At 45.0% G+C, this 26,526-nt stretch overlaps 1 protein-coding gene across 4 annotated transcripts in view; it reads left to right on the top strand.

Annotated features, from left to right (window-relative positions):
- Nucleotides 1–26,526, top strand: part of LOC119957461 (methylcytosine dioxygenase tet3-like) — a 404,548-nt gene that overhangs the window by 281,083 nt on the left and 96,939 nt on the right. For all 4 annotated transcript variants that reach the window (XM_038785538.1, XM_038785541.1, XM_038785539.1 and 1 more), the window contains one exon: nucleotides 7,733–10,475. In XM_038785538.1, coding sequence (XP_038641466.1) covers nucleotides 7,733–10,475 — 2,743 coding nt within the window. The remainder of the gene's footprint in view (nucleotides 1–7,732; nucleotides 10,476–26,526) is intronic.

The raw sequence follows: 26,526 nt of genomic DNA, 5'->3' as shown, positions 1-26,526 counted from the left end.
TTTCTAAGATTACCTCAATATTTGCTCCAATATGAAAACTGAAACGTACAAAATCCATTAGTGTAATGTGACTGCCAACTCAGCAAAATGTTTAGATTTTCTGATCTTTGCCCAAGACTACAATTACACATGAATCAATTAATCATTTAGTCTGTGATAAATTACAATAATCAAATTATATATCACTATTTAATATTTTCTGAGAAAAATTACTTTATATAATATGAAGAACAAATGATAAAATTGATTCATCCAGATAAATAATTCATGTTGTGGGACAACACCACAAAAATCTTAAGGCTTTAGCAAGACATCAAAGCTTTGAACAATTGATTTGGATTCAAAGCTAAAATACTGGCTTCAAAGCTTCTGCAGATTCAGTAAAAAGAAAAATTCCAAGGTTGAATTCTCAACACACTTGTCCATTCACCAACATTGCTAATAATTACTAAACCGGTGATGCCTCATTAAATTGAACATTCAAAGCAATGAAGCAGAAAGATGTACCTTTGTTATACCCCCTACGAAGTTGGACATGACCATAGAGATTCACAACAACTTATTATAATCCAACAGTAGGTCCAAGCAAATTGAGTTCTGGCCCTCACCTTCCAAAGGTTCTGTATGGGGTTAAATATCTTCAACAGTGCTGTAATTTATGTTCAAAATTGCCATATATGTTGGGCAATTGAGTGATTTCTGGAGGTTTAAAAGACAAATATCCACCTTTTGCAAAATACTGGGCAGAATTCTTCATCCATCCGGCCAGCCCTGTTTTAAGGTGCGGTGCGTCCCTGCTGGTAGCGGAATTCTCCTTTCCCGCAGCCGACCAATGGGGTTTCCCATTGTGGCCACTCTACACTGTTGGGAAACCTGTGGGCATGGGTGCACTGTCAGCGAAGTGGAGGATCCCGCCAATAGAAAATCCCGCAGATTGAGTTTTTATTCTGCAGTTTCATTTGTAATTCTTTTGCAGTATAGGTTAGAATTAAAATGCTACCCATGGTCAAAGTTGCACAAAATCAATTAATTACTCAACAAGGATGTCAGGTGTTTATGACTTGATAAATATTCCTTAAAATACTCCCTACAAGGACAGGATAGTTTATTTGATGATTATTTTGGTGCCGATTCATGCTCTCATCCGGACCTGGATAAATTAATCAACTCCCTTTCCAGTTTCCACCCCTCCATCACTTTCTGCTGGTCCATCTCAGACACCTCCCTTCCTTTTTTTGACCTTGCTAACTCCATTTTTGGCAATAGACTGTTTACGAATAACCATTACAGGCCCACTGACTCCCACAGCTATCTGGACTACAGCTCTTTCCACTCTACACGCTGTAAGGACTCCATCCCTTTCTCTCCGTTGTTTTGCCGCCGTCACATTTGTTCTGATGATGCCATTTTCCAAAGTGGTGCTTCAAAACTTTGTTCCTTCTTCCTGAACCGTAATTCTCCACCTACAGTTAATATATATGTTGACAGGGCCCTCAACAGCATGCGGTCTATCTCCCGTGGCTCTACCCTCGCTCTCTCCCCTCCCTCCCAGAACAAAGACAGAGTCCCCCTCGTTCTCACATTTCACCCCCCAGCCTCCATATGCAAATAATCCTCCGCCATTTTCATCAACTCCAGCCTGATGCCACCACCAAACTCATCTTCCATTCACTCCCTCTGTCAGCATTCCACGGAGACCGTTCCCTCCGATATAATCTAGTCCACTCCTCCACCATACCCAACACCTCTCCCATCAACCATGGCACCTTCCCACACAATCGCAGAAGGTGTAACACCTGCCCCTGTACCTCTTCCATGCTTAACATCCCAGGCCCAAAACACTCATTCCAGTTTAAGCAGCATTTCACGTGCACCTCTTTCAATTTGGTCTATTGCATTTGCTGCTCCCAATGTCTCCTCTGTATCGGAGAGACCAAACGTAGACTGGGTGATTGCTTTGCTGAGCACCTTCGGTCTGTGCACTTTCAGGACCCTGACCTCCCCATTGCTTCCATTTTAACACAGGACCCTGCTTCCATGCCCGCATGTCTGTCTTTGGCCTGCTGCAATGTTCCAGTGAGGCTCAATGCAAACTGGAGGAACAGCATCTCATCTTCCGGTTAGGCATGCCTTCCGGTCTCAACATCGAATTCAACAACTTCAGATGATTAGCTCTACCTGCTCGACCCCTTTGTTTACATTCCATTTCATTTTAACTGACTTTTACATTTTATTTCTTTCTTGTCTTTCTTTATATATAATTGTTTTTTCCTCCCCGCCTATCTTATCCCCTCTCTCCTTATTTTTCTCCCCTTAGCTTCCCCCTATGTCTGTCACAGCTTACCCTCTGATTTTAGTTTCTCTGTTGTTTGGCCTTTCACACCTTTTATTCTCTCTGGGGACTGTCATTAGCACTGTTTTCCCTTGGTTTCTGTGGCTATGACTCATCCTTCATTCCCTCACCCTGCAGTATAAATATCTCCCACTTTCTATGTCTTTTAGCTTTGACAAAGGGTCATCTGGACTCAAAACATTCACCCTTTTCGCTCCCTACAGTTGCTGCCAGACTGCTGAGATTTTCCAGCATTTTCTCTTTTGGTAACTTATTCTATAACCAATTGTCAAAATCTAAAATTACTTTTTTACGATTTCACGAGTGATCGCGAAATAATGCTCACCATTCAAAACATTTATTAAACTTTGAAAACAAGTTTTTTTTGAGACAATGGGTGAGAGTTTCAAACACTGCCCACTGCCGGGTGTGTGCAATTGCACCAACAGTCAATGCATTTTGGTTGAACTGCCAAATCTCCGACGGTGGGTAATGCCACAACATGGCCGGAGAATCCCAAACAATGTATTCTATTTTTTGAAAACCTTCACTGATAAAATCAATAGCATAAGATAAATGATGCTGCACTCTAACAGCCTCAATTCCTTATGGCTAATATTTAAAAGTTGAAAGTTTGAATGAAATGCTTTATCAAACGTAATTTGATTAATGTCATGAATAAATACAGAAAATATTCAACAATGTGGTTGGAATGTTGGTTTTATACTGAGAGGACTAAAATACTGGGTGTAGACATCATTAGATGACACCTCGATTATTGTGAGCTTTCTGGACACCACACCTTAGAAATGATGTATTGAAATCCAGGGAGAGATTCTCTGTCCTTCCCCTGGCGTGTTTCCCGGCAGTGCGAGGTAGCTGATCGTTGGCTAGTGGCGGGACCTTTTGGTGCTGCTGCTGCCAGTAGGATTTCCCATCGAATGCACCCCACACTTTTGGGAAACCCGTGGTGGAGGTATGCCATCGGCTGGATCAGACGATACTGCCACCATGGACAGTCGGAAGTCCAGGAGAGCAATCCACCACCCACATTACGCATTTGCTCAAGCATGGCGCGGCCGGAGAATCTTGGGAGAGGCCCCTTGCGGGCTTCCCGGCAGCCTTCACGCTGCGCGGCATCCACCCAAGTCCCACGATGCATCAGAGTCAGGATCCTGCCCAAAAGGACTTCGATGAACTTATTCAATATCCACTGGCCTCCCGGTTCCTACTCAGCCAGGTGCCATTCAGCACTGGTCTACGTTTAGGCACATTGGCACTGCCACCCTGGCTGCCTAGGTGCCAGGTGACACAGCCAAGCTGAAAGAAGCACTGCATGGGTGCCAGGGTGGCAGTGCAAGGGTGCCAGAGTGGCGCTGCCAAGGCTCAGGGGACGCGTGAGGTCATGCCCATGAAAGGAGGGTAGTATGAAGGGAGTGGTAATGCAGGGCACGTAAATAGGGAGGTTGCGTAGGGGTCCTGGAAGGGGGAGGTCTGGAGGGGGACCACCCCAGGGATCCCATGGCGGGGCTTCCGCACTTGGGGGGGGGGGGGGATGCAGTGCCCATGTGCCCATGGATGGGGGGGTGGGGGGGGTGGGGGGGGGGAGAACCCGGCAAGCTCACAAGGGGACCAGTGTACTCTTTCAAAATGGCGGCCCGTTCTCTGAGTTCAACCCCACTGTGCTGAAAAAAATTCTCTGTGGGATTCTCCATCAAGCGGGATCCTCCGCTTTGCCGGCAAACCACCCATTCCCGTCGCTTTCCCGACACAGTGGGGGTGGCCACAGTGCGAAACCCCAGCCGGTGGCAGAACAGAGAATCTTTCTGCCAACGGGGCGCACCACACTGTAAAACGGGTTGGCAGGACGGAGAATCCCCGCCCTCTAAGTGTGGACTAAACTGGTGAGAAACTCTCCAGGTCCCACAAAAGTGACTCAGTGTCATTAGATAGTGGGGGGAAACTCGCCTGCAGGAAATCTTTCCGGAGAATCAGTCCCTAGATCAGGGGTGGGCAAACTTTTCCGTACAAGGGCCACATTCAGAAATTCACAATTCACAAAGGGCCGCATAGTATATTAAGTAAAATAATTACTTCACCCGGTTATGATTCTGGGCGCCTCATATAGAACATAGAACAGTACAGCACAGAACAGGCCCTTCGGCCCTCGACTTTGTGCTGAGCAATGATCACCCTACTCAAGTCAACGTATCCACCCTATACCAGTAAGTAACCCAACAGCCCCCCCCCCCCCCCCCCCCCCCCCCATTAACCTTTAAAAAAAAAAATTTTTTTAAAAAAAATTTTTTTTTTTAATGACTTGGTGGGCCGCAGAAATACCTTTGGCGGGCCGCATATGGCCCGCGGGCCATAGTTTGCCCACCCCTGCCCTAGATTCACCAAAATAATGCCTCTGCTCCAAGAGTTAAATTACAATGGGAGAATACACAAGCAGGTTTGTATTCCCTGGGATTTAGAAGTTAAGAAGTGGTTTGATCAAGGTTTTCCAGACATTAAGAACAGATCTGATAGATAGGACAGAATTGTTAAAGCACAGAAGGAACGTTGGCCTGCCATGTCTGCTCTCTGTCACCTTGCACATTCTCCCTGGTCAGATAGCAATCCAAAACCCTCTTGAATGCCTTTACTGAATCAGTCCCACTATATGGGCCGCTCGGTGGTGCAGTGGTTAGCACTGCTGCCTACTAAGGACTCAGTTTCGATCCCAGGCCCAGGTCACTGTCTATGTGTCCATTCTCCCCGTGTCTGCGTAGGATTCACCCCCACAACCAAAGATGTGCAGGTTAGGTGGATCGGCCACGTTAAATTGCCCCTTAGTTGGAAAGAAATAATTAGGTACTCATTAAACAAAAAAGAAGAATCTCTCCCCTACCACACTCTCAGGCAGTGCATTCAAGACTGGGGGGAGTAGTCGAAAAATTGAAGACTGACCTTTCAGTAATGAAATGAGGAAACACACAAAGGGTTGTAGAAGTAACTCTTCTGGAAACAGCAGTTGGTGCGAGTTAATTGTTAATTTCAAATCTGAGATTAATAGATTTTTGTTAACCAATGGGATTAAGGAATGTGGGGTCAAAATGGTTACCTGGAATTCAGTTGCTGATCAGACATGATTGCACTGAATGGCAGAACTTGTTCAAATGGCTAACGTCTGCTCCTATATTCCAAAATTTAAATATAGTGGGTCACCTTAAACACCCACAACGGTGGAAGAGGGTGAGGGTGAGTGGAAACTCAACTCACCTTAAATGCAGCTACTTCCAATTCATTTATAGTTGGTTTTGACACAGCTGAGTAACCGGCTCTGGAGATGTGGGTCAGTAATTAAAACAAGTAAAGTTCTGTTCCTCATATTTTTGGAACCATTTGAATTTAGCAATGGAATTGGTTTCTTAACATCTGTGAGGCTGCCAGATCCAGCAGATAATGCTTTATCTCTTTTGGAACAGGACAGTTTTTCTCCTCTCCACACCACATCCATGCTCCTGCCTGCAACCCCCTCAACCTACCCCTAAAGCAAATCTATAGTTCTGATTCCCCTCCCCTTCCTCCCCCCTTCAGGAAATAGGGTAAGAACATTTTTTTATGAAGCCCCATTGTTAAGTTGGGCAGGACCCCCAGATTCCTGGTATTACCAGGTTTCCTGATCACATGCATGTTTCCCCGCCCCCTTGCTGCCAATATGGTGTTGAAGCGCTTTGACAGTTCTTTGAGGAAATTGCGACACGGGTTTAGTGTAACAGCTTTTCACCAGTCATGACCATATATTTCCGTCTGGATTCAATCATGTGAAATAAGATCATGCTTACTATTCAACAAATTTGGATGTCATTTTTATTGGTTCTCATTACGTTTTTTGATTGGGGAGTTTACCAAGAAATAAATGAGTATCAGATCGAAAGGTGAGTAATTGCAACATAGCGTGAGATCACCCAGAACTCAATTTTCAGAAAATTCAGAATTTTTACTCTTGCACCACATTATTAAGAGGACTGTTTATACATTGTACTGATAATATCCAGACAGACAACCCAAGCTTTTACTCAGGAAGTGTTGGGGAGATAGTGAATATAGAGTTAATGTTGCCCAACCATTTCACTAAAATGCATTTACTGTCAACCGTTTCCAAACTGAAGCTGACTGATTGACCAAGCAAACATTAAATGGGATTAACTCCAGCCATGTACAAATGCAGACCTTACAATCTATTTTTAGTTCTCAGTTACAAATGACCAAAACAGGAAGTGGTTCCCAACTTCTTCATGAATACCATGTACAGTACTTTCCTCAGTGTAACACTATTTTTCATTGGTTCTTGAAAATGTGTTTTTTGAAATCAAGAAAATACATAGTGGGCTGCCAAATGTTGTAATGACCAGTTAACTTGGCACAGCCAGTGTGTAAAATTGGAACCTTTCTAGTTTGGATGATGTGGATTCCCACCAAGTCGTGCCAACTGTCTTGAGTTCAGCCATTGCATACTTTAAAAAAAATACAAAATACTTAACTAAAATGAAATATTTTTCACTGACATCTTTTCATTTGCATCTATTTAGAAGTGTTGCTTTCTAAAATACATACAGCTCTGAATTTTATTTTAATCTTGCCTTAATATAGCTCAGCTGTTCATGTTTTGCTGTTCTTTGCCATTGCTTAATGGATTTTTGTTTTAAATTAACATTCCAATTTCAATCACAGATATTTTAAAATTAAAATGGATGATGTCACTTTCATAATATGAAAAATGCTGGATTTCATGGCTGGATGTGATAAAGTATCACAGTGGAAGATTAATATTAAAAATATGTTTTCCCCCTAATTTCAAGCCTCGAAGATCTAATAATTTATTTTGAGAAGGAACATATTCATTTTATTATTATTTCTCATTTGATGGTCAGTTAAGTTTTACTATCTGATAATAACTGGCATATTAAATTCTGCCACATGGAATGGGACAACATGTAAAATTCATACATTTGGTTCCAAAGAAATATAAAAATCATTTAAAAATAAACTTCCTTAAAGATTGATTGAATAGAAATACTCAACATGCAGTCAAACTTTCAGCTAAAGATTGCTTTATTGAACTATAAATGCTGCTTACGTTACCCTGTAACCTTCGAATCAGAATAGCTTCCAGCTACTAGCTTCTGGCTAGTTGAAAATAGCATTGCTTGAGGACAAAGAAGGGTGTTGACCAAAGTTAATTTTGTGAGAAATTTTCATCACTGTGTTTGACAAACTCACTGACCAAAGCCTATGATGTGAAATAAGTTATTTACTTTTTGTGTCAATCTTTAGCATTTATTTGAATACATGCAATTACATATTCAAAAACAATGTACTATAATTTTAACATTCAATTATTTTGTTCGATAGACAGGTTCAGAAGGGAGCTCAGTGGATGGCCCCAGAACAGACCAAATGGAAGAGGGGTCAACCAACCATGTTGGTGAAAACAGGTTACGATTAGATATGGCACCAAGTCTGGTGAATGGAGTATGTAGTCAAGAACGACATACAATTGATGTGGAACCAAGTGAGTGGATGGATAACCAGATACTCCCTCAACACCCCAATGGAAACATCAACCTGGAGTCAACTCAAATATTGAACCAAGTTAGGAACCATGTGAAGGAAGACCTGGCAACTGCAAGGAATAATGTCATTCTGGATGATGCTAGAAAGTTAACTGTGCACCCTGAAACAGCAGTGAGCATACCTTCATATAATTCACCAGCACAAAACTGTCAGCCTTTACAAAAGATTAACCTTACTGAGAAATGTAAACCAGAGATTAATAACAGCAGTGACACAGTGGATATGAATAATGATTGCCTTCCGAATGATGATTTGAGCACTTTGACCACTGCATGGACCCTTGCAAAAAAACATGGGAGAAAACCACCAAACTGCAATTGCGATGGGCCAGAGTGCCCAGACTACTTGGAATGGCTTGAGAAAAAAATAAATGCTGTTATTAATGAGGATCAGAACAGGACTTCACAAATTTCTGATAAAATCAGTGATATGCCTGTGGAAAATGGTGCTTCACAAAATCACATGCCTGTTTTGGAGGAACCATCCATTTTTGATTCCTCTGATATTCCTCAATATTCTCAGAGTGCTTTGACCATTGCAAAAGAGAAAAACATAAGTCTTCAGACAGCAATTGCCATTGAAGCCCTTACACAGCTATCATCAACACTTCCACAGCCATTTATAGAAGCTTCATTACAGATTAACAGCACCTCTCAAATTGCTGATGCCACATCTAGTTCCATTAAGGAAAACCATGCTCCTTTGCCCGCATCTTCTGATGCCATTCAGGACTTACAAGACAACCTCAATCAGCAGCCAGAAAATAGGCATCCTTCTCTACAAAAGCAGCCTGGTCAGCAAATGTTCACAGAATACCAGTCTCAAGTGCAACCTCCATGGGAGCATCTGAAGAAACCAGCACAGATTGAAACTCACTACATTCCAGCCATGAAAACGTTACAAGATCCATTTAATAATTTTTCAAATTCAATATCAACTATAAAGCATACTGATGAAGTCTCAACTCACAGGAGTGATGCAGCCAGCGCTGAAGGAAACATGCCAGTATTCAATACCAATCAGCCAGTTACTTCACTGAATGACCCCATGACTGAGTTAAAACAGCTACTCGACAGTAACAATAGTAACAAATATCCTCTCCCAATGTTTAAAATGCCGAGCTTAATTGCGCATGAAGATGCAGGCGTAAAGACCCAACAAGATTCATCATTGGCATTTTCCAACTTGGCAGCTGGAGTTGGATTTTATGGGATGTTGCCTGAACAACAATCACCTCAGTCCATGCAACAAATGCATATACATCAGAGGAGTAAACATCAAAAAACACAAGCAGCATTACAACAACATCTACACCATAAACGTAACCTCTTTCAAGTACACAGTGAAAAACAGAACCATCTAGATGAGCAGCATAAATGGTGGCCACAACATCAGCCACATCTTAAAAAACAGAAGCAAAAGAAACCAGTACAAGAAAAGAAGAAATCGCAACCAACACATAAGCAGCGTAAAGAAACTCAGCTTCAAAAGGCGCAAAATATTCAACAGCAATTGTTCTTGCTTCAACTTCAACAAATGCAACAAGGTCTGCAGCATCAATCATTACCTCAACAAAAACAGGTCCTGGATGGGTTCCAGCAAGTGGATAAAATACAGAGTAACAATGGAATGGGGGAACATCAAACACAGTTACTGCCACAGCAGCGTCTTCTGAAGGAACAGATAGCACTTCAACCAACTTCTGAAGTTATCCAGCAGAAACAAACAGATAGCAGTGAATCAGCAATTATTCAGGAGACTCCCACTTTCAACAGGTCAGTGTCGCAGGAAATGTGTAATTCTAGACCAGATTCCTTCCTGTCTCATCAACACATTGATAAATATCCAACATCAACTTCACTGAAGAATAGCCCTGCCAGACATGCAGATGAAAAAGATCCACACACAAATTCAGACTCCTTACCTATTCAAATGCAACAAAATGATATGTCTGGACATAGTCCTCGTTCCTTTGAGGAAAAAATTGAGGAACTCTTAAAACAATTTGAAGCAGAATTTGAATCAGGCTCGACATCACAACAGTTCCAGTTTACTCCTCAGAATAACTCAGCATCTCAGGTAGAACCAAATGAAAATCAGAAACATTCTACTTGCCCTCCGCTTTCATTTCTCAATCAATCTGATCAGAGCAGTCGAACACTGTTTTCTCAAAATAGTGCATCTCAAGAACAACATGAGTGCAAACCAACTGATATAAACAACAAAACTAAGTCCAGTTTACAAGAAAGTACAAAATGTTTTAATTCTTTTCTGACTGGATCCTCGAAACACATGAAAGTTGAAACCTCTGGTGCGATTACAGTGTTGTCAACAGTTTATTCTGGAGAAAATATCGAGGGACTTTCAGAAGAAGGCACTCCTACAAAAAATACACCTCTCACCCCTTCACTCAGTGGCTTCTTGGAATCTCCATTGAAATATTTGGACACCCCAACTAAAAGCTTGCTGGATACCCCATCAAAAAGGGCCCAGATGGAATTTCCATTATGTGACTGTGTTGGTAAGTTTGAAAAAGTTGGATCTTCCTTCATTTTATGTTCATTGTGAAAAACCTTTAAGTACACTCATGAAAAATGGAGGCATGGCGGCAGTATTTATTAGGAAAGACATTGCAGTGTTGGAAAGGGGGTATATCCTTGTGGTGCAAGGGCAGAGTCCATATTTTTCGAGTTGAGAAACAAAAAGTATATTATTAGCCACTGCGGAATATTCTAGCCCTACAAATATTGAGAGGGAGCGAGAGAGGAGCAAATCTTTATGGAAATCACAGATTGGTAATATGGGGACTTTATCCAAATATCAATTGGGATTGTGAGAGAGCGAAGGGGAAGGAGGGAGATGAAATTCTGAAATGCTTTGCTCGGAATGTTCTCAGGCCAACTAGAAAGGAGGTATTGCTGGAGCTAGAGCTGAAGTGGGCCAAGTGTAACAAGAATCTATGGGGGGGGGGGGGGGGGGGGAGGAAGAACACTTGGATAAGAGTGATGCAGAAGAGAAATTAACAATCTAAAGTCGAATGTCTAATTTGGAAGAGAACCTATATTTTTTTATAAATTTAGATTACCCAATTATTTTTTCCAATTAAGGGGTAATTTAGAGTGGCCAATCCACCTACTCTGCACATTTTTGGGTTGTGGGGGCGAAACCCACACAAACACGGGGGAGAAAGTGCAAACTTCACACGGACAGTGACCCAGGGCCGGGATTGAACCTGGGACCTTGGTGCCGTGAGGCAGCTGTGCTAACCACTAGGCCACCGTGCTGCCCAAGAACCTATTTTAATGGGATGAGAAGGTATCTAGTCTGGGTAAAATGGCACCAAGGAATAACAGGAAGAACTGTCATGGAACAATGTGTGAGCTTTAAGGAAGAGATGCTTCAGGGATACACCAGGTACATTCCAATAAGGTAATGAACTAAAACTAGGGATCCTTGGAAGATGAGGAGAATAAAGAATATGATGAAACAAAAATATACAGTTATGCTGTCTGTCGGGTGAATGATTCAAGCGAGAAACCCAGCACAAAAACCAGGTCGAGAGAGGAAGTAAAGACTGGCAAAGAGACTATGAGAATAGAATGGCATGAAAAATAAAAGGAACCCAAAAACTTTCTGCTGGCATGTAATTTGTAAATGGGTGGTAAAAAGTGGAGTGTCCTATTAGGGCTATATCAGTAGTGGGAGGTTGATTAGCTCATTTGGCTGGACATCTGGGTCGTGATATGGAGCAACACCATCAGCATGGGATCAGTACCCCTACTGGCTGAGGTTATCCATGAAAGCCCTGCCTTCTCAATCTTGGCCCTCGCCTGAGATGTGATGACCTTTTGGTTAAGTCGCCACGAGTCAGTACTCTCAAAGGGGAGAGCAGCGGATGATCCTCTGGGACTATGGCGACTTTCACATCGGTAAAAGCGAAGATAGTAGAATTTATGAATGGGGTGAAAATTGACAGGAAGCTCACTGTGCTTAGAGTGGATAACTCACCTTGTTCAGATGACTTACATCCTTGGTTGCTAGAAGATGTGGGAGGGGAGATCGCGGAAGCACTTGCTAAAATATTTCAATCTTCCTGAGGTATGGCTGAGGTGCCAGTGGATTGAAGAATGGCAAAGGTGACACCCCTATTCATGAAACGGTCTAAGTGTAGTCCTAACAACTGCAGGCCACAATAGAGGGGAAAATCAACAGGCAGTTGGAGAGGTGTGAGTTAATTTGGGATAACCGGCCCAAATTTGTAAAAGATTGCTCTTGACTAACGCAATTGAATTTTGAAATGAAGTAACAGAGAAGGTTGATGAAGGGAATGCAGTGGATTTTGCCATATGGATTGTAAGAAAGTGTTTAACAAGATAGTAATAAAAGGCTGATTAACAAAACTGAGGCTCATGGTGAGTATCAAATTGAATTTTAAAAATTGGCTTCAGGCCAAAAAGCAGAGACTCCTGGTAAATGGTTATTCTTCAGACTGGAGGATGGTTGACAATGGCATTTCCTGACGGTTAGTTCTAGGATTACTGTTATTCTTTTTGCTGTATATGTAACTTGGTTATTGGATTATGGAGTAAAATTTAAAAATCTGTCTGAATTTAGAGGAGTGGTTAACAGTGAAGATTATACAAATCTACTCCAGCAGAAGCTTGCAGGATGGGCAGGTATAGTTACAGCAGAGAAATATGAAGTAATGTATTTTGGCAGAAGAGATATGAAGACGTAATATAGACTTAATTGCACATTTGAAAACTAGAGCAACCTGGAGTTACATGTGCATAGATCTTTGATGGTGATAGGACATACTGAGTGGTGGTGAACCATCTCAGACTTTAAAAATAGAGGATAAAGTACAAAAGAAGGGAAGTCATGCTTCACCTTTATAAAGATCTCATTAGGGCATATCTACAGTATTCTGTCTAGTTCCAGCCACCACACTTGAAGGATGTGTGTCGTTGAGTGGGTGCAGAGGACATTTGGGCCAGAAAGGGATGGAGGATATTAGCTGCAAGGTTTGGTTGAAGATGTAGGTCTTGTTCTCCTAGGAGCTAAGGAAAGTGAGGGGAGATTTGAAAGAAGTGTGTTAGATTATGACATGCTTAGAAAAGATAAACAAGGAAAAATTGTCTCATTAGCTAATGGTACAAGGACTTAAGAACATAGATTTAAGGTTTTGGACAAGAGATGCAAGGGGAATGTGAGAACTACCTTTACACACGGAGTAGTTATGACCTGAAACTCATTGCCCACAAGGTGGCGGAAGCAGAGACAATGAATAATTTTAAATAGAAATAGGGTTGGCACTTGAAGGAATTGAGCTTGCAGGGTTACAGGGATAATGGATAATGACACTGGCTGCATTGCTCCATGGAGAACTGGCATAGAACTGAGGGGCCAAATAGTCTCTTTCTATACTGTAAGTGACTAGTAATGCTCCTGTGTTGGGCATAAATGGATACGATATTGATTTTAAAAACAAGAACCAAAGCCATTTTGACAGAATAAGGGTTTTTCGTCAATAAGTGTTTATTTGTTCTTATTCCCATTATTGGGAATCATTTTTCACCCTTCTAGAATTCCTTTTCAACCTTATTTCCCATTATATGCAATCCCTTTACTTCAACTGAATTTATCTTTATTCACTGTCCCTGTCTTTTATGAGTTCTCTTTTTTAAAAAAGTTTTATTCTCCATTTTCACATTTTCCTCCAAAATCCCCCCCCCCCCCAAACAGTAAATGGTAACAAATATAAAATCAATCCCCTTAACAATAACAACGATCCCATCCTCCCACCACACCAAACAACGGCCCACCTGTCAATATATGCATCCAATAAAACAAACCCTCCCACGTTGGAAACAAAAAAAACAAAAGAGAAAAAAGAAAGGAGTCCGGGACCGCCCATGGTCACCCTAGGGTCCACTCTCCCCGCCCCTGGTCACCCTAGAATCCACCCCCACCCCACACTCAACGCTGTCCAACCTCCAAAAGAGTACCGGATGTGATACCCGAGTTGTAAACCCCCCCTCTCCCCTCCAACTCATCCCGCCCACTGCCTCTTGTAAAACTCCTTCCCCCAACCTCGGTTCCTTCCCCCCAACTTTCCACTCCAGCTAGACCACTCGGACCCTGTTCTGCCAGGCTCCGATGGCCGCAGCCCCTCCCCCACCTCACTCCCGTTCACTGGCCGGTTTAAACCGGCCAGCGTGGAGGCCCCTGCCCGGGTCCTTTTCCCCCTTGCCCGGCCCCAGGAAAGCCCAGAAATCCCCTTTTAGCACACAAACCCTGCATATCCACCTACACCCCAAAGAGCCCTCGCTTTGAGTGCAAATCCCATCACTTCCCTTGTCCAAATATATACACCATTGGCTCCTTTAGCCCATACACCCGGAAGCAGTGAAACAAAAAAAGAAGCGACAAAAAAGAAGAAATACAGTCCTGAGGTTACATCGGCACATGGCCATTTCTCAATTTCTCAGTTCTGCCACAGTCCTTCTACCTTCGCAAACTCCTCCCCTGCTTCCGCCGTTTCAAAATAAAAGTCCTTGAGCTTGTAAGTCACCCTCAGCTTCGCTGGATATACAATGCCGCACTGCACCTTGCTGATGTACAGTGCCCTCTTCACGGTTGAAAGCAGCCCGCCTCCTCGCCAGCTCCACCGTAAAGTCCTGGTATACACGTATACCAGCTCCAGCCCACTGCACCACCTGCTTCTGCTTGGCCCAGCACAGGACCTTCTCCTTCACACTGTACCTACGGAAGCACAAAGTCACTATTCTTGGTGGCTCACCTGCCTTTGGTACAGGCCTCCACGACCGATGAGCCCGATCCAGTTCATATCGGGAGGGATCCTCCCCCTGCCCCAATAGTTTCGCCAGCATAGCGGCAAAATACTCCGTCGGCCTCGGCCCTTCAACTCCTTCGGGCAGGCCCACAATCCTCAAATTCTGTCGCCTGGACCTGTTTTCCAGTTCTTACAATCTTCCTCGCAGATCCTTGTTCACCTCCATCGCCTTCCGCATCTCCTTCCCCATCGAGGTAAGTTGATCACCGTGCTGCGCCACCGTCTCCTCCACTACCTTCAGCGCCTCCCCTTGCGCCCGCACCTCCGCCACTGCGCTCGCCACCGCCGTCGTCAATGGGGAAATCGCCTCCTCCACCAGCACACTCAAAACCTCCCTCATCTCCTTCCTCATCGCCTCCATTTGCTTTGTAAACTGCCTTTCGAATTCTGCAGCCATTACCTTAGTTATTTCTTCAGCCTTCAGCAATGCGGCCTCCCCTGGTGTTCCAGCCTCCTTTTTCCCTGGTGACCCCGTCTCCACTCCACGACGCGCCCTCAGCTGTTCTTTTACCGGCCGTTTTCTTGCTGATCCTGGACATCATCTTCGACTGTGCCTCCTCTGTGCCTTCTCCCTGCCTCCTCTCTGCCTTCCCCCTGCCTCCTCTGTGCCTTCTCCCTGCCTCCTCTGTGCCTTCTCTCTGCCTCCTCTGTGCCTCCTCCCTGCCTCCTCTGTGCCTCCTCCCTGCCTCCTCTGTGCCTTCTCTCTGCCTCCTCTGTGCCTCCTCCCTGCCTCCTCTGTGCCTCCTCCCTCCCTCCTCTGTGCCTCCTCCCTGCCTCCTCTGTGCCTCCTCCCTGCCTCCTCTGTGCCTCCTCCCTGCCTCCTCTGTGCCTCCTCCCTGCCTCCTCTGTGCCTCCTCCCTGCCTCCTCTGTGCCTTCTCCCTGCCTCCTCTGTGCCTCCTCCCTGCCTCCTCTGTGCCTTCTCCCTGCCTCCTCTGTGCCTCCGTGGACCCTGGGACCTGGCTTAAAGCCCCGAAAATGTCGTTCCCGATCGGGAGCCCTCCGTTGCGTGGCCGCCTCCCACCCGCCAACACTGGAAGTCCCCATGAGTTCTTTTTTCTTTTTAAATAATTTTTATTCAAATTTTTGCATAATATCAACAACAAAAAGACAGAAAAAAACTTTTTACAAAGAACAGAAAGAACAGTCGTCGTCCCCCCCCCCCCCCCCGCGCATACACAGCGGAAGAGATAAACTAACACCCATCATTCCCCCAAAACATCTGCCCGTCCCTTCAATAGACAGGACAGAAACCCCCCCCCCCCCGCCCCGCGTATACACAGAAGAGGAAATGAATTAATGCCCGACATTGGCACAGAACAACTAGGCCCGTCCCTTTAGTACAAAACAACAAAACATCCCCCCCTCCCTCACTTCCCCCTCCCGGGTTGCTGCTGCTGCTGGCCTGTTTCTATCGTTTTGCCAGGAAGTCCAGGAATGGCTGCCACCTCCTGAAAAACCCCTGCACTAATCCCCGTAGGGCAAATTTCACCTTCTCTAGCTTGAGAAACCCCGCCATGTCGTTGACCCATGCCTCCACGCTTGGGGGCCTCTCGTCCTTCCACTGAAGAAGAATCCTCCGCCGGGCTACCAGGGACGCAAAGGCCAGAACACCGGCCTCTTTCGCCTCCTGCACTCCCGGCTCCTCTGCAACCCCAAATACTGCGAGTCCCCAGCCCGGATTGACCCTGGATCCTACCACCCCCTGCCACGCCCTTCCAAAATTCCCCCAATGCTGGACATGCCCAGAGCACATGAGCATGATTTGCTGGGCTCCCAGAGCACCTAATACACCTGTCCTCACTCCCAAAGAACCGGCTCATCCTTGTCATGTGAGCCCTGTGCAGCACCTTAAACTGTATGAGGCTAAGCCTCGCACAAGAAGAGGAGGAGTTCACCCTCCCCAGGGCGTCCCCTCCTCAATCTCCTCACCCAGCTCCTCCTCCCATTTACCCTTCAACTCCTCGACCGAGGCCTCATCCATCTCCTGCATCACTTGGTACGCCGTCGAGATCCTCCCCTTCCCAACCCACACCCCCGAGAGCACCCTGTCCTGGACCCCACACGGCGGCAGCAGAGGGAACCCCACCACCTGCCACCTGACAAACGCCCTCACCTGCATGTACCGAAAGGCGTTCCCCGGTGGGAGCCCCAACTTCCTCTCCAGCTCACCCAGGCTCGCAAATTTCCCGTCTATAAACAGGTCCCCCAACCTCCTGATACCTGCCCTGTGCCAACTCAGGAACCCGCCATCAATTCTCCCCGGAACAAACCGGTGGTTCCCCCATATCGGGGATCCCATCAAGACCCCCACCTCCCCCCGTGCCGCCTCCATTGCCCCCAAAGTTTGAGGGTAGCCACCACCACCGGGCTCGTGGTATACCTCATTGGAGGGAACGGCAGCGGCGCCGTCACCAGCGCCTCCAGGTTCGTGCCCACACAGGACGCCATCTCCATCCTCTTCCATGCTGCCCCCTCCCCCTTCATCACCCACTTACGCACCATCGCTGCATTGGCAGCCCAATAGTACCCACAGAGGTTGGGCAGCGCCAGCCCCCCCCTATCCCTGCCCCGCTCCAAGAACACCCTCCTCACCTTGGGGTCCCATGTGCCCACACAAACCCCGTAATTCTCCTGTTAACCCGTCTGAAAAAGGCCTTCGGGATACGGATTGGGAGGCACTGAAACAGGAACAGAAATCTCGGAAGCACCGACATCTTGACTGACTGCACCCTACCCGCCAGAGACAGCGGCAACATGTCCCACCTCTTAAACTCCTCCATTTGCTCCACCAGCCTTGTAAGGTTAAGCTTATGCAGGGCCCCCCACCTCCTGGTCACCTGCGCCCCCAAGTACCTAAACCTCCTCTCCGCCCTTTTCAATGGGAGCCTACCAATACCCCCCTCCTGGTCCCCCGGGTGTACCACAAACAGCTCGCTCTTCCCAAAGTTGAGCTTGTACCCCGAAAAGTCCCCAAATTCCCGGAGAATCATCATCACCTCCGGCATTCCCCCCACCGGGTCCGCCACATACAACAATAGGTCATCCGCATAGAACGACACTCGGTGCTCCTCCCCACCCTTCACCAGCCCCCTCCAGTTCCTCAACTCCCTCAGCGCCACAGCCAGGGGTTCAATTGTCAGCCCAAAAAGTAGGGGGGACAAGGGACCCCTGCCTCGTCCCTCGGTGTAACCGAAAATACTCCGACCTCCTCCTATTCGTGGCCACGCTCGCCATCGGGGCCTCATATAACAGCCTCACCCAACTGACAAACCCCTCCCCAAACCCGAACCTGTCCAGCACCTCCCACAAGTACCCCCACTCAACCCTATCAAAGGCTTTCTCCGCGTCCAGTGCCACCACTATCTCCGCCTCCCCTTCTACCGCCAGCATCATTATAACATTCAAGAGCCTCCGTATGTTAGTGTTCAGCTGCCTCCTCCTCACAAACCCTCGTTTGATCCTCGTGGATAACCTGCGGCACACAGTCCTCTATCCTCGTGGCTAAGATCTTTGCCAACAGCTTGGCGTCCACATTCAAGAGTGAGATCGGCCTGTACAACCTACACTGCTGGGGATCCTTGTCCCGCTTAAGAATCAGGGAGATCAGCGCCCGAGACATCATCGGGGGCAAAGCCCTCCCCCTCCCTTGCCTCATTCAAGGTCCTAACCAACAGGGGGCCCAACAGGTCTGCATACACCTTATAAAATTCAACCGGGAACCCATCCGGCCTCGGCGCCTTCCCCGACTGCATGTTCCCTATCCCTTTAACCAGCTCCTCCAGCTCAACTGGCGCCCCCAGCCCCTCCACCTGTCCCTCCTCCACCCTCGGGAATCTCAGCCGATCCAAAAAGTTCCCCATCCCCCCCCTCCTCCACCGGGAGTTTGGACCGATACAGTTTCTCGTAGAAGTCCCTAAAGACCCCATTGATGTCTACCCACCTTTGCACCACATTTCCTCCCCAATCCTTAACTCCACCAATCTCCCGAGCCGCATCCCGCTTACGGAGCTGGTGTGCTAGCATCCTGCTCGCCTTCTCCCCATATTCAAACACCGCACCCTGTGCCTTCCTCCACTGAGCTTCCGCCTTTCTGGTGGTCAACAAGTCAAACTCAGCCTGAAGGCTGCGCCGCTCCCGCAACAATCCCTCCTCTGGGGCCTCTGCATATCTCCTGTCCACCCTCACCATCTCCCCCACCAAACTCTCCCTCTCTCCACTATGAGTTCTCTTTTTAATTCTCTCTCCTGAACCTGCCAATGACTGCTGATTTTCAATGGTCGAAATACTATTCGTAGTTTATATAGACTACGCAATGTGTTAGTTGAAGTTACTTTTTTTTTGTCAATTTAAACCCCTTCCGTCTAATTCTTTTGAGCTGAGGTGTGGCCATATGTGGAGTTGTGTGCTCAAACTCATTGATTTTAACAGAAATTACAAAGGAAATAGAGCACAATGGAAGGAAAAAATGTATCTTGCCAGCAACATGTGCTGAGCAGGAAGAGGGAAATAGAAATTACATATTTTTCGGCTTTAATCAATTGGAAAATATTTTTGCTTTTATGCTGTTTAAAAGACTAATTCAAACTGGATATTTATTCGGATTAAGATCCATTAATCAAGAAGGGTAGCAAAGAGCCAAAGAAGGTAGCAATCAAAAAGGAATGTAATTTAGCTCATTTCAGGTGTCTTAAGCATTGGGTTATTAAATAAAATCAGATTGCTCACTTTGTAATCTATTGGTCTCTAACTGGATGACAGGGGGACTAGAGAGGAAAGTTTCACCTTGGTAAAACCAGGACCAATATCCTCACAGGGAGATTTGCTCATGCTGTTGGGGAGAGTTTAACTAGACTGGCAAGTGGGTGGAAACAAGAAATAGGAGCAGCCCCTGCCATTCAATGAAATCATGGTTAACATTTGCTTCAACAATTTTCCTACACTATACCCTTTCCCTTAATGTTTTAATATGTAGAAAACCATTGATTCCAGTCTTGAATATACTCAATGACTTAGCTTCTATAGCCCTATACTTAGCTTCTATAGACAGAGAATTCCAAAAGTTTGCCACCTTCCTTATCTCAATCCTAAATGGCCAGCCCCTTGTGTTCCTTGATTCTGGACACCCTAGCAAGAGAAAAAATCCTTCCTTCATTGACCCTGTTGAGCACTGTAAGAATTTTGTACATTTGATGTGATCAATCCCTATATTCCATTCATAAGTTTGATGAACCTTTGTTGCACTCCCTCTCTGACAGATCTTTCCTCAACTAAACTGTACACGATACAAGGCTCTGTATAATTGCACTGTCATTTTTACTTCAATATTCAAATTATTTTGTAATAAAGGGCATCTCCCTTCTTAATTGATTGGTATAGTTCATGTCAGCTTTCAGAGACTCATGAACAAGGACACTCAAGTCCAAAACTTCCCATCTCTCGTCATTTAATAAATATCCTCATTCTGCTTTTCCTTCCAAAATGGATGACCTCACATTTCTCCACATGGTATGCTATCTGCCACATTTTTTCTCACTCACTTAAGCAACTTTGGAAGAAGTGAGGAAGCTGCCAGTTGCGGAAGATCTGCCTTGGAACTCAAGTTTTAATGTCTTGTAAATTATATTGTTGCGGTTAACAGAAACAGATGATGGGTATTAATTTTATTTAAGCACATATAAATAAGGGATAACTGGGATATCTGGGAGTGGAGTGGGAGGACAGCTGTGAGATTGATAATAACTGTCTTGAGAAAGAAAAGCTCTGTGTAGTAATCCACGGGAGGCAGGAATTCCGTCACCACACCAATATTTATTTACAATAACGATATTACAGGAGCAGCTACAAACAGTGCTGCTAGCAGTCCAGTCAACTTAAGACTGGCTCACAAAGCCTACACCAGGTGATTATATGGGCCCCCTCAATGAGCTATCATTGAGGGAGCTCATACTCCAATTGGCCAACCAATAAAGCCAATTGGAGTTCATTACACTCTGCATCTTGGTTTCAGCTTCACCAATTTCCTTGGCTCCAATAAACATCTAGAATTGTGTCCCAAAAAAATTCAAAATACAAAATACAATAGGACAGCACGGTAGCATGGTGGTTAGCACAATTGCTTCACAGCTCCAGGGTCCCAGGTTTGATTCCCGGGTTGGGTCACTGTCTGTGCGGAGTCTGCACCTTCTCCCCGTGTGTGCGTGGGTTTCCTCCGGGTGCTCCGGTTTCCTCCCACAGCCCAAAGATGTGCAGGTTAGGTGGATTGGCCATGATAAATTGTCCTTCGTGTTCAAAATTGCCCTTATTGTTGGGTGGGGTTACTGGGTTATGGGGATAGAGTGGAGGTGTGGGCTTGGGTAGGGTGCCGGTTTCAAGAGCCGGTGCAGACTCGATGGCCTCCTTCTGCACTGTAAATTCTATGTCTAAAAAAAACATTCCCACAGTCCTCACCTTCCCTCAATCTTCTACATACTCCCATACCTCATAATAATACTCAGCTTTATCAGTCACAAGGAGGCTTACATTAACACTCCAATGAGGCTACTGTGAAAATCCCCGTGTCACCACATTCCGGCGTCCGGGTACACTGAGGCAGAATTCAGAATGTCCAATTCACCTAACAAGCACGTCTTTCGGGATTTCTGGGAGGAAACTGGGACACCCGGAGGAAACCCACGCAGACACGGGGAGAATGTGCAGACCCGCACAGACAGTGACCCAAGCCAGGACTCCAACCCAGGTCCCTGGCGCTTTGAAGCAACAGTGCTAACTACTGTGCTATCCTAACAACCCATGCCACCCTGTACACACCCCCATGGCTCTTTTTAGACCCTATGCCAACTCTGTCCTTTTATCTCACTCCCAATATCCTTCATAGCCTCCATGCTAACCTATGTCCCCTGTACCCACCTCCGCATCCTCTCATATGCTACATGTCAACGGGGTAGCTGGTACCAGCAGCCTTGGCCCCTCATACCTGTCATGCCAATCTCTGCTCCTGTATGAACACCCGTGGCCCTTTACAGCCTCTATCACAACCTAGTTTCAACTCATGCCAGCTTATGCATGCCATCCTTTTCCCTTAAAGTTACCGTGCCAACTCACCTCGTATCCACCATGGACAGACCTCAGGACCCTTGCAGGGATGAGGTAAAATAAAGTTCTGAGAAAATAAAGTTTGTAGAATTCACTACATTGAAAAAAATCACTCATTCCTAAAAATCCATTATATAACAATAACATTTAATTCAAGTGCACAATCCCTTATAACCTCAGTGTCATTGGAATTAAGTTCCACATCAAACAGTCTACAATGGCTTAAGGTTGTCTATCAAACTCTGAAATGTAAAGCACCCTAATGTGATAATAGATGGTTGTGAAATCAATAATTAGTCAGCTTAATTTTAAAATTCTGGGCATTTTTTCAAAGATTTAAAGGGCTGGACATTTAGATGCCTTGACATTTGACAGTTCCTTGAACAGACGGAGATGGTGGTGTAGCGGTATAGTGGCACCATTGGACTAGCAATCTAGATACCCCAGCTAAACTGTTGGCTTCATGTCACACTACAGCAGCTTGTGGAATTTTAATTCAATTAATAAAGTTTGGGATCGAAACCTCGTCTCAGTAATTTGTGGTTCACAAATGTCTTTTGGAGAAGGAAATCTGACAGCCTGACCTGCATGCGACTTCAGACACACAGCAAAGTAGTTGATTCTCAAGTGCCCTCTGAAATGGCCCTGAAAATCACTCAGTTCAAAGGCAATTAGGGATGGGAAACAAATTCTGGCTTTGTCAGTAGTGCTCACATCCCATGGAAGAATAAATAAAAAAGAAAGGTACTTTTGACAGCTGATTTTGACAGGTCAATTGAGTACAGGGGGTAAAGATGTCTTGCAACAATTCTCTAGAGCCTTGGTGAAACCGCACCTGCAGTATTATGTATTGTATAAGGTCTCCATGCCGAAGGAGGGATTATCCTGCCACAGAGGGAGTGTAACAAAGGTTCACCAGACTGATCCCTGGGATGGTGGGATTATCCTGCAGGAGATATTTAGAATATTGGGCCTGTATTGTCCCGGGTTTAGAAGAATGAGAGGTGATCTCATTGAAACATACAACAATTCTTCCAGCTTGACAGGGGAGATGCAGGAAGTAGGTTATCCCAGCTGGGACAATCTCAGAATAAGCGGCAGGCCATTCAGAACTCAAATGAGGAATTTCTTCACTCAGAGGGAATTCGCAATCCCACAGGCCTGTGGCTTCTCAGTCAGAGAGATAATGGCTTTCTAGCTATGAGAGACATATATGGGAATAGTGAGAGAAAATGGCATTGAGGCAGAAGATTTGCCATGATCTAACTAAATGATGGAGCTGGCTTGAGTGGCCAAATGGCCTCCTCCTAATCCTATTCCCTGTGCTCCTATGATTCCAGCTGAACTGCTTTTTTCTGTCCTTTTGATACATCGGCAGCAAGATGTGCTGCGCATGAAAAAGCAGAGAACTGCACAGACTGTTTCTAACCGACCAGTGTTCAGAATTTACGCTGCAACTGTGGTTTGTCTTTCCTCTCGCCCCTCATGCTTTGGCAGTAAATAGTTGCTCTAACCTTTCAAACCACATTAGTCAAAACCTTTTGGTTTTCAGTGAATGTCACGGTGACTGACGAATTGGATCAAACACGCACAAATATGGTCTGAATATAATTGTGATTAATCTGAATTCTGAACCGTAACACAATGGTAAACACATAATTTAAATCATACCTAAAATAAAACATGCATTGTTTGCCCGTATTTCTGCAGTAAAATGAAATGTTCAAACGGCATCCATTTCTTCATTATTTGTTACTATAACAATTTGGGTGACCAACATTTTAAGGAAGACAGTAAAATAATACAAAAACTGATCACTATTGCAACAAAATGTCTATAACTATCATACTTGGTTTTGGTTATTTTTCACAAAGTACTATTTATTCAAAAAAATTTTAATTAACATTTTGTGCCATTTTTTAATTTAGTAAAACATTCTTTGTTGTTTCAAGATGAGGTGCTGGAATGTGAAATTGGGGCAGGGGAATTCATCTCCAGTCAAAGAATCTGACCCACCAAAACATATATCAATTAGTGTTACAAGTAACTTAGCAAATTGCTGTCAGTATAACTGAGAATCTGAAGGACAGTTGCATGTAGAATCGCAGTCTGCAATTTCCAATTATATTTTCTAAGAAGTGAAGATGCCGGCGTTGGACTGGGGTGAGCACAGTAAGAAGTCTTACAACGCCAGGTTAAAGTCCAACAGGTTTGTTTTGAATCACTAGCTTTCGGAGCACTGCTCCTTCCTCAGGTGAATGAAGAGGTAGGTTCCAGAAACATTTCTGTAGACGAAGTGCAAGACGATACTTTGAATGTGTGCATTTGCAGGTAATTAAGTCTTCACAGATCCAGAGAGAGGAGTAATCCCAGATTAAAGAGGTGTGCAATGTTCGGGGAAGGTTCTGGAAGGATCGCCAAGTTCTGCCAAGCAGTCAGACAGAAAGACTTGCATTACTGTGGCGCCTTTCTCGGCCACAGGACGTCCCAAAGTGCTTTAGTGAAGCTGATTGGAGATGAAGAGGTGGTGTCAGAGGACTGGCAAGGAGGTTTTTATTTCCAGACGATTTGCACACAATAACTGATCATGATCGACGCTACGACAAAGAAAGCACAACAGGTCCTATAATTTCTCATGATGTGGAGATGCTGGCGTTGGACTGGGGTGAGCACAGACAATTCACACCTCTTAAACCTGGGATTACCCCTCCCTCTGGATCTGCAAAGACTTAATTACCTACAAATGCACGCATTCAAAGTATCGTCTTGCATCTTTGACTTTGTCTACATATATGTTTCTGGAACTTACCCCTTCATTCACCCGAGGAAGGAGCAGTACTCCAAAAGCTAGTGATTTGAAACAAACTTGTTGGACTTTAACCTGGTGTTGTAAGACTTCTTATTATTTTCTAAGAAGTTCTCAGAGTAGCTGGTACCATTAATTCTAGATTCCTTATCCTGGGGTTCATTGCTCTCTACGCTCACACAGGCCTCCATCCATTATTTTTTAGAAGGACAAAGACCCAACAGAATGTGGGTCGTACTGACCTTTGTTAAAGTCAACAAATTAATATCTTCCTTTATTTGCTAAGTGTTGTCTATTTTCCCTTCTTGGTGCCTGAACGGGAGGTGAATAGTGTCTCTGAATGCAGAAAAGGCAGTTCAAAGAGTGGAATAAGAATATCTGTTTGAGATTCTTGGGAGGTTCGGCTTTGGTCACAATTTTATTTCCTGGATTTGATGAATGTATAAGGCCCCCATTGCCACTGTTCGTACAAATGTCCTGAACTCAGATTATTTTCAATTGTATAGGGGCATGAGTCATTGTATCCACTGTCCCCACTCCTGGTTGCTTTGGCAATAGAACTGCTCGCTATAGTGCTACGGTCCTCTATTAAGTGGAGGGGGATAAATCAGGGAGGGGTGGAGCATCGGGTGTCCCTTTACGTAGATGATCTACTTCTGTGTATTGCAGACCCAGTACCCTCCATGGACGAGATTATGAAGCTGCTAACAATTTTTGGCTCCTTCTCTGGTTACGAGTTGAATTTGCACAAGAGTGAATGTTTCCCAGTCAACCACCCGGGGAGGGTAGCCTAGCCTTGACAAGACTAGCATTCGCTATTTGGGGGTCCGGGTTGCCCACAACTGGGCCTCGCTTCATAACTAAATTATACAAATCTGGCTGACAGTATCAAAATAGACTTGTAATGGTGGGATAACCTCCCCTTATCCTTGGCGGTAGGGTTCATGAAACAAACCTACTCCTGACATTTTTATTTCTCTTTCAATGTCCCTCCATTTTTCACCCCAAGTCCTTTTTTGTAAAGTCAACAAATTAATATCTTCCTTTATTTGGGGAGCTTGAATTTGAAAAATCTGTGGATCGCCTTTACCTTGTTGATAGCCCGGAGACTACTTCTGTTGGGGTGGAGGTTTCCTACTCTGCCTAGTGTCTCAGCTTGGTTGGGTGACCTCATGTCTTTTCTACATTTGAAAAAGGTTACGTATACATTCGAGGGTCGGTGAAGGAGTTCTACCTAAATAGCAGCCATTTATTTGAGCTAGTCACCGTCAGCTGTTGGGGGATTCAGTTTAGTGTTTGTATTAAAGTTAAAATATGCTTTTACTTTTTTGCCACTTTCTTCTGTTGTGTATTTCTATTTGATTGTTTCGTGGTTTGTTTCATATGAATTTTTTTTAATAAACATTATTCCCCCCCTTATCTCTGCCCCCCCTGAAACAAAGAAAAAACCTGAAACTCCCTAACTCAACCCCCCCCCCCCCCAACATCCGCTGAAGTATTAATTCACTTTAAAGGAATCAATAAACGGCTTACACCACAGGGTGAACCCCCCTCGGCTCTCCATATGGTGAACTGAATCATTTTTAAGTGCAGGAATTCTGCTAGGTTGCTCACCCACACCCCCGCCTTTGGCGGCTCCGAGTCTCGCCTGCTCAACAAAACCCATCTCCGGGCGATCAGGGAGGCAAACATAGAACATACAGTGCAGAAGGAGGCCATTCAGCCCATCGAGTCTGCAACGGTCCACTTAAGCCTTCACTTCCACCCTATCCCCATTACCCAATAACCTCTCCTAACCTTTTTTGGTCACGAAGGGC

Source organism: Scyliorhinus canicula, chromosome 26, assembly GCF_902713615.1.
Source record: "Scyliorhinus canicula chromosome 26, sScyCan1.1, whole genome shotgun sequence".
In the NCBI taxonomy this organism is placed as follows: domain Eukaryota; kingdom Metazoa; phylum Chordata; class Chondrichthyes; order Carcharhiniformes; family Scyliorhinidae; genus Scyliorhinus; species Scyliorhinus canicula.
This window is presented reverse-complemented; position numbering and strand designations above follow the sequence as displayed.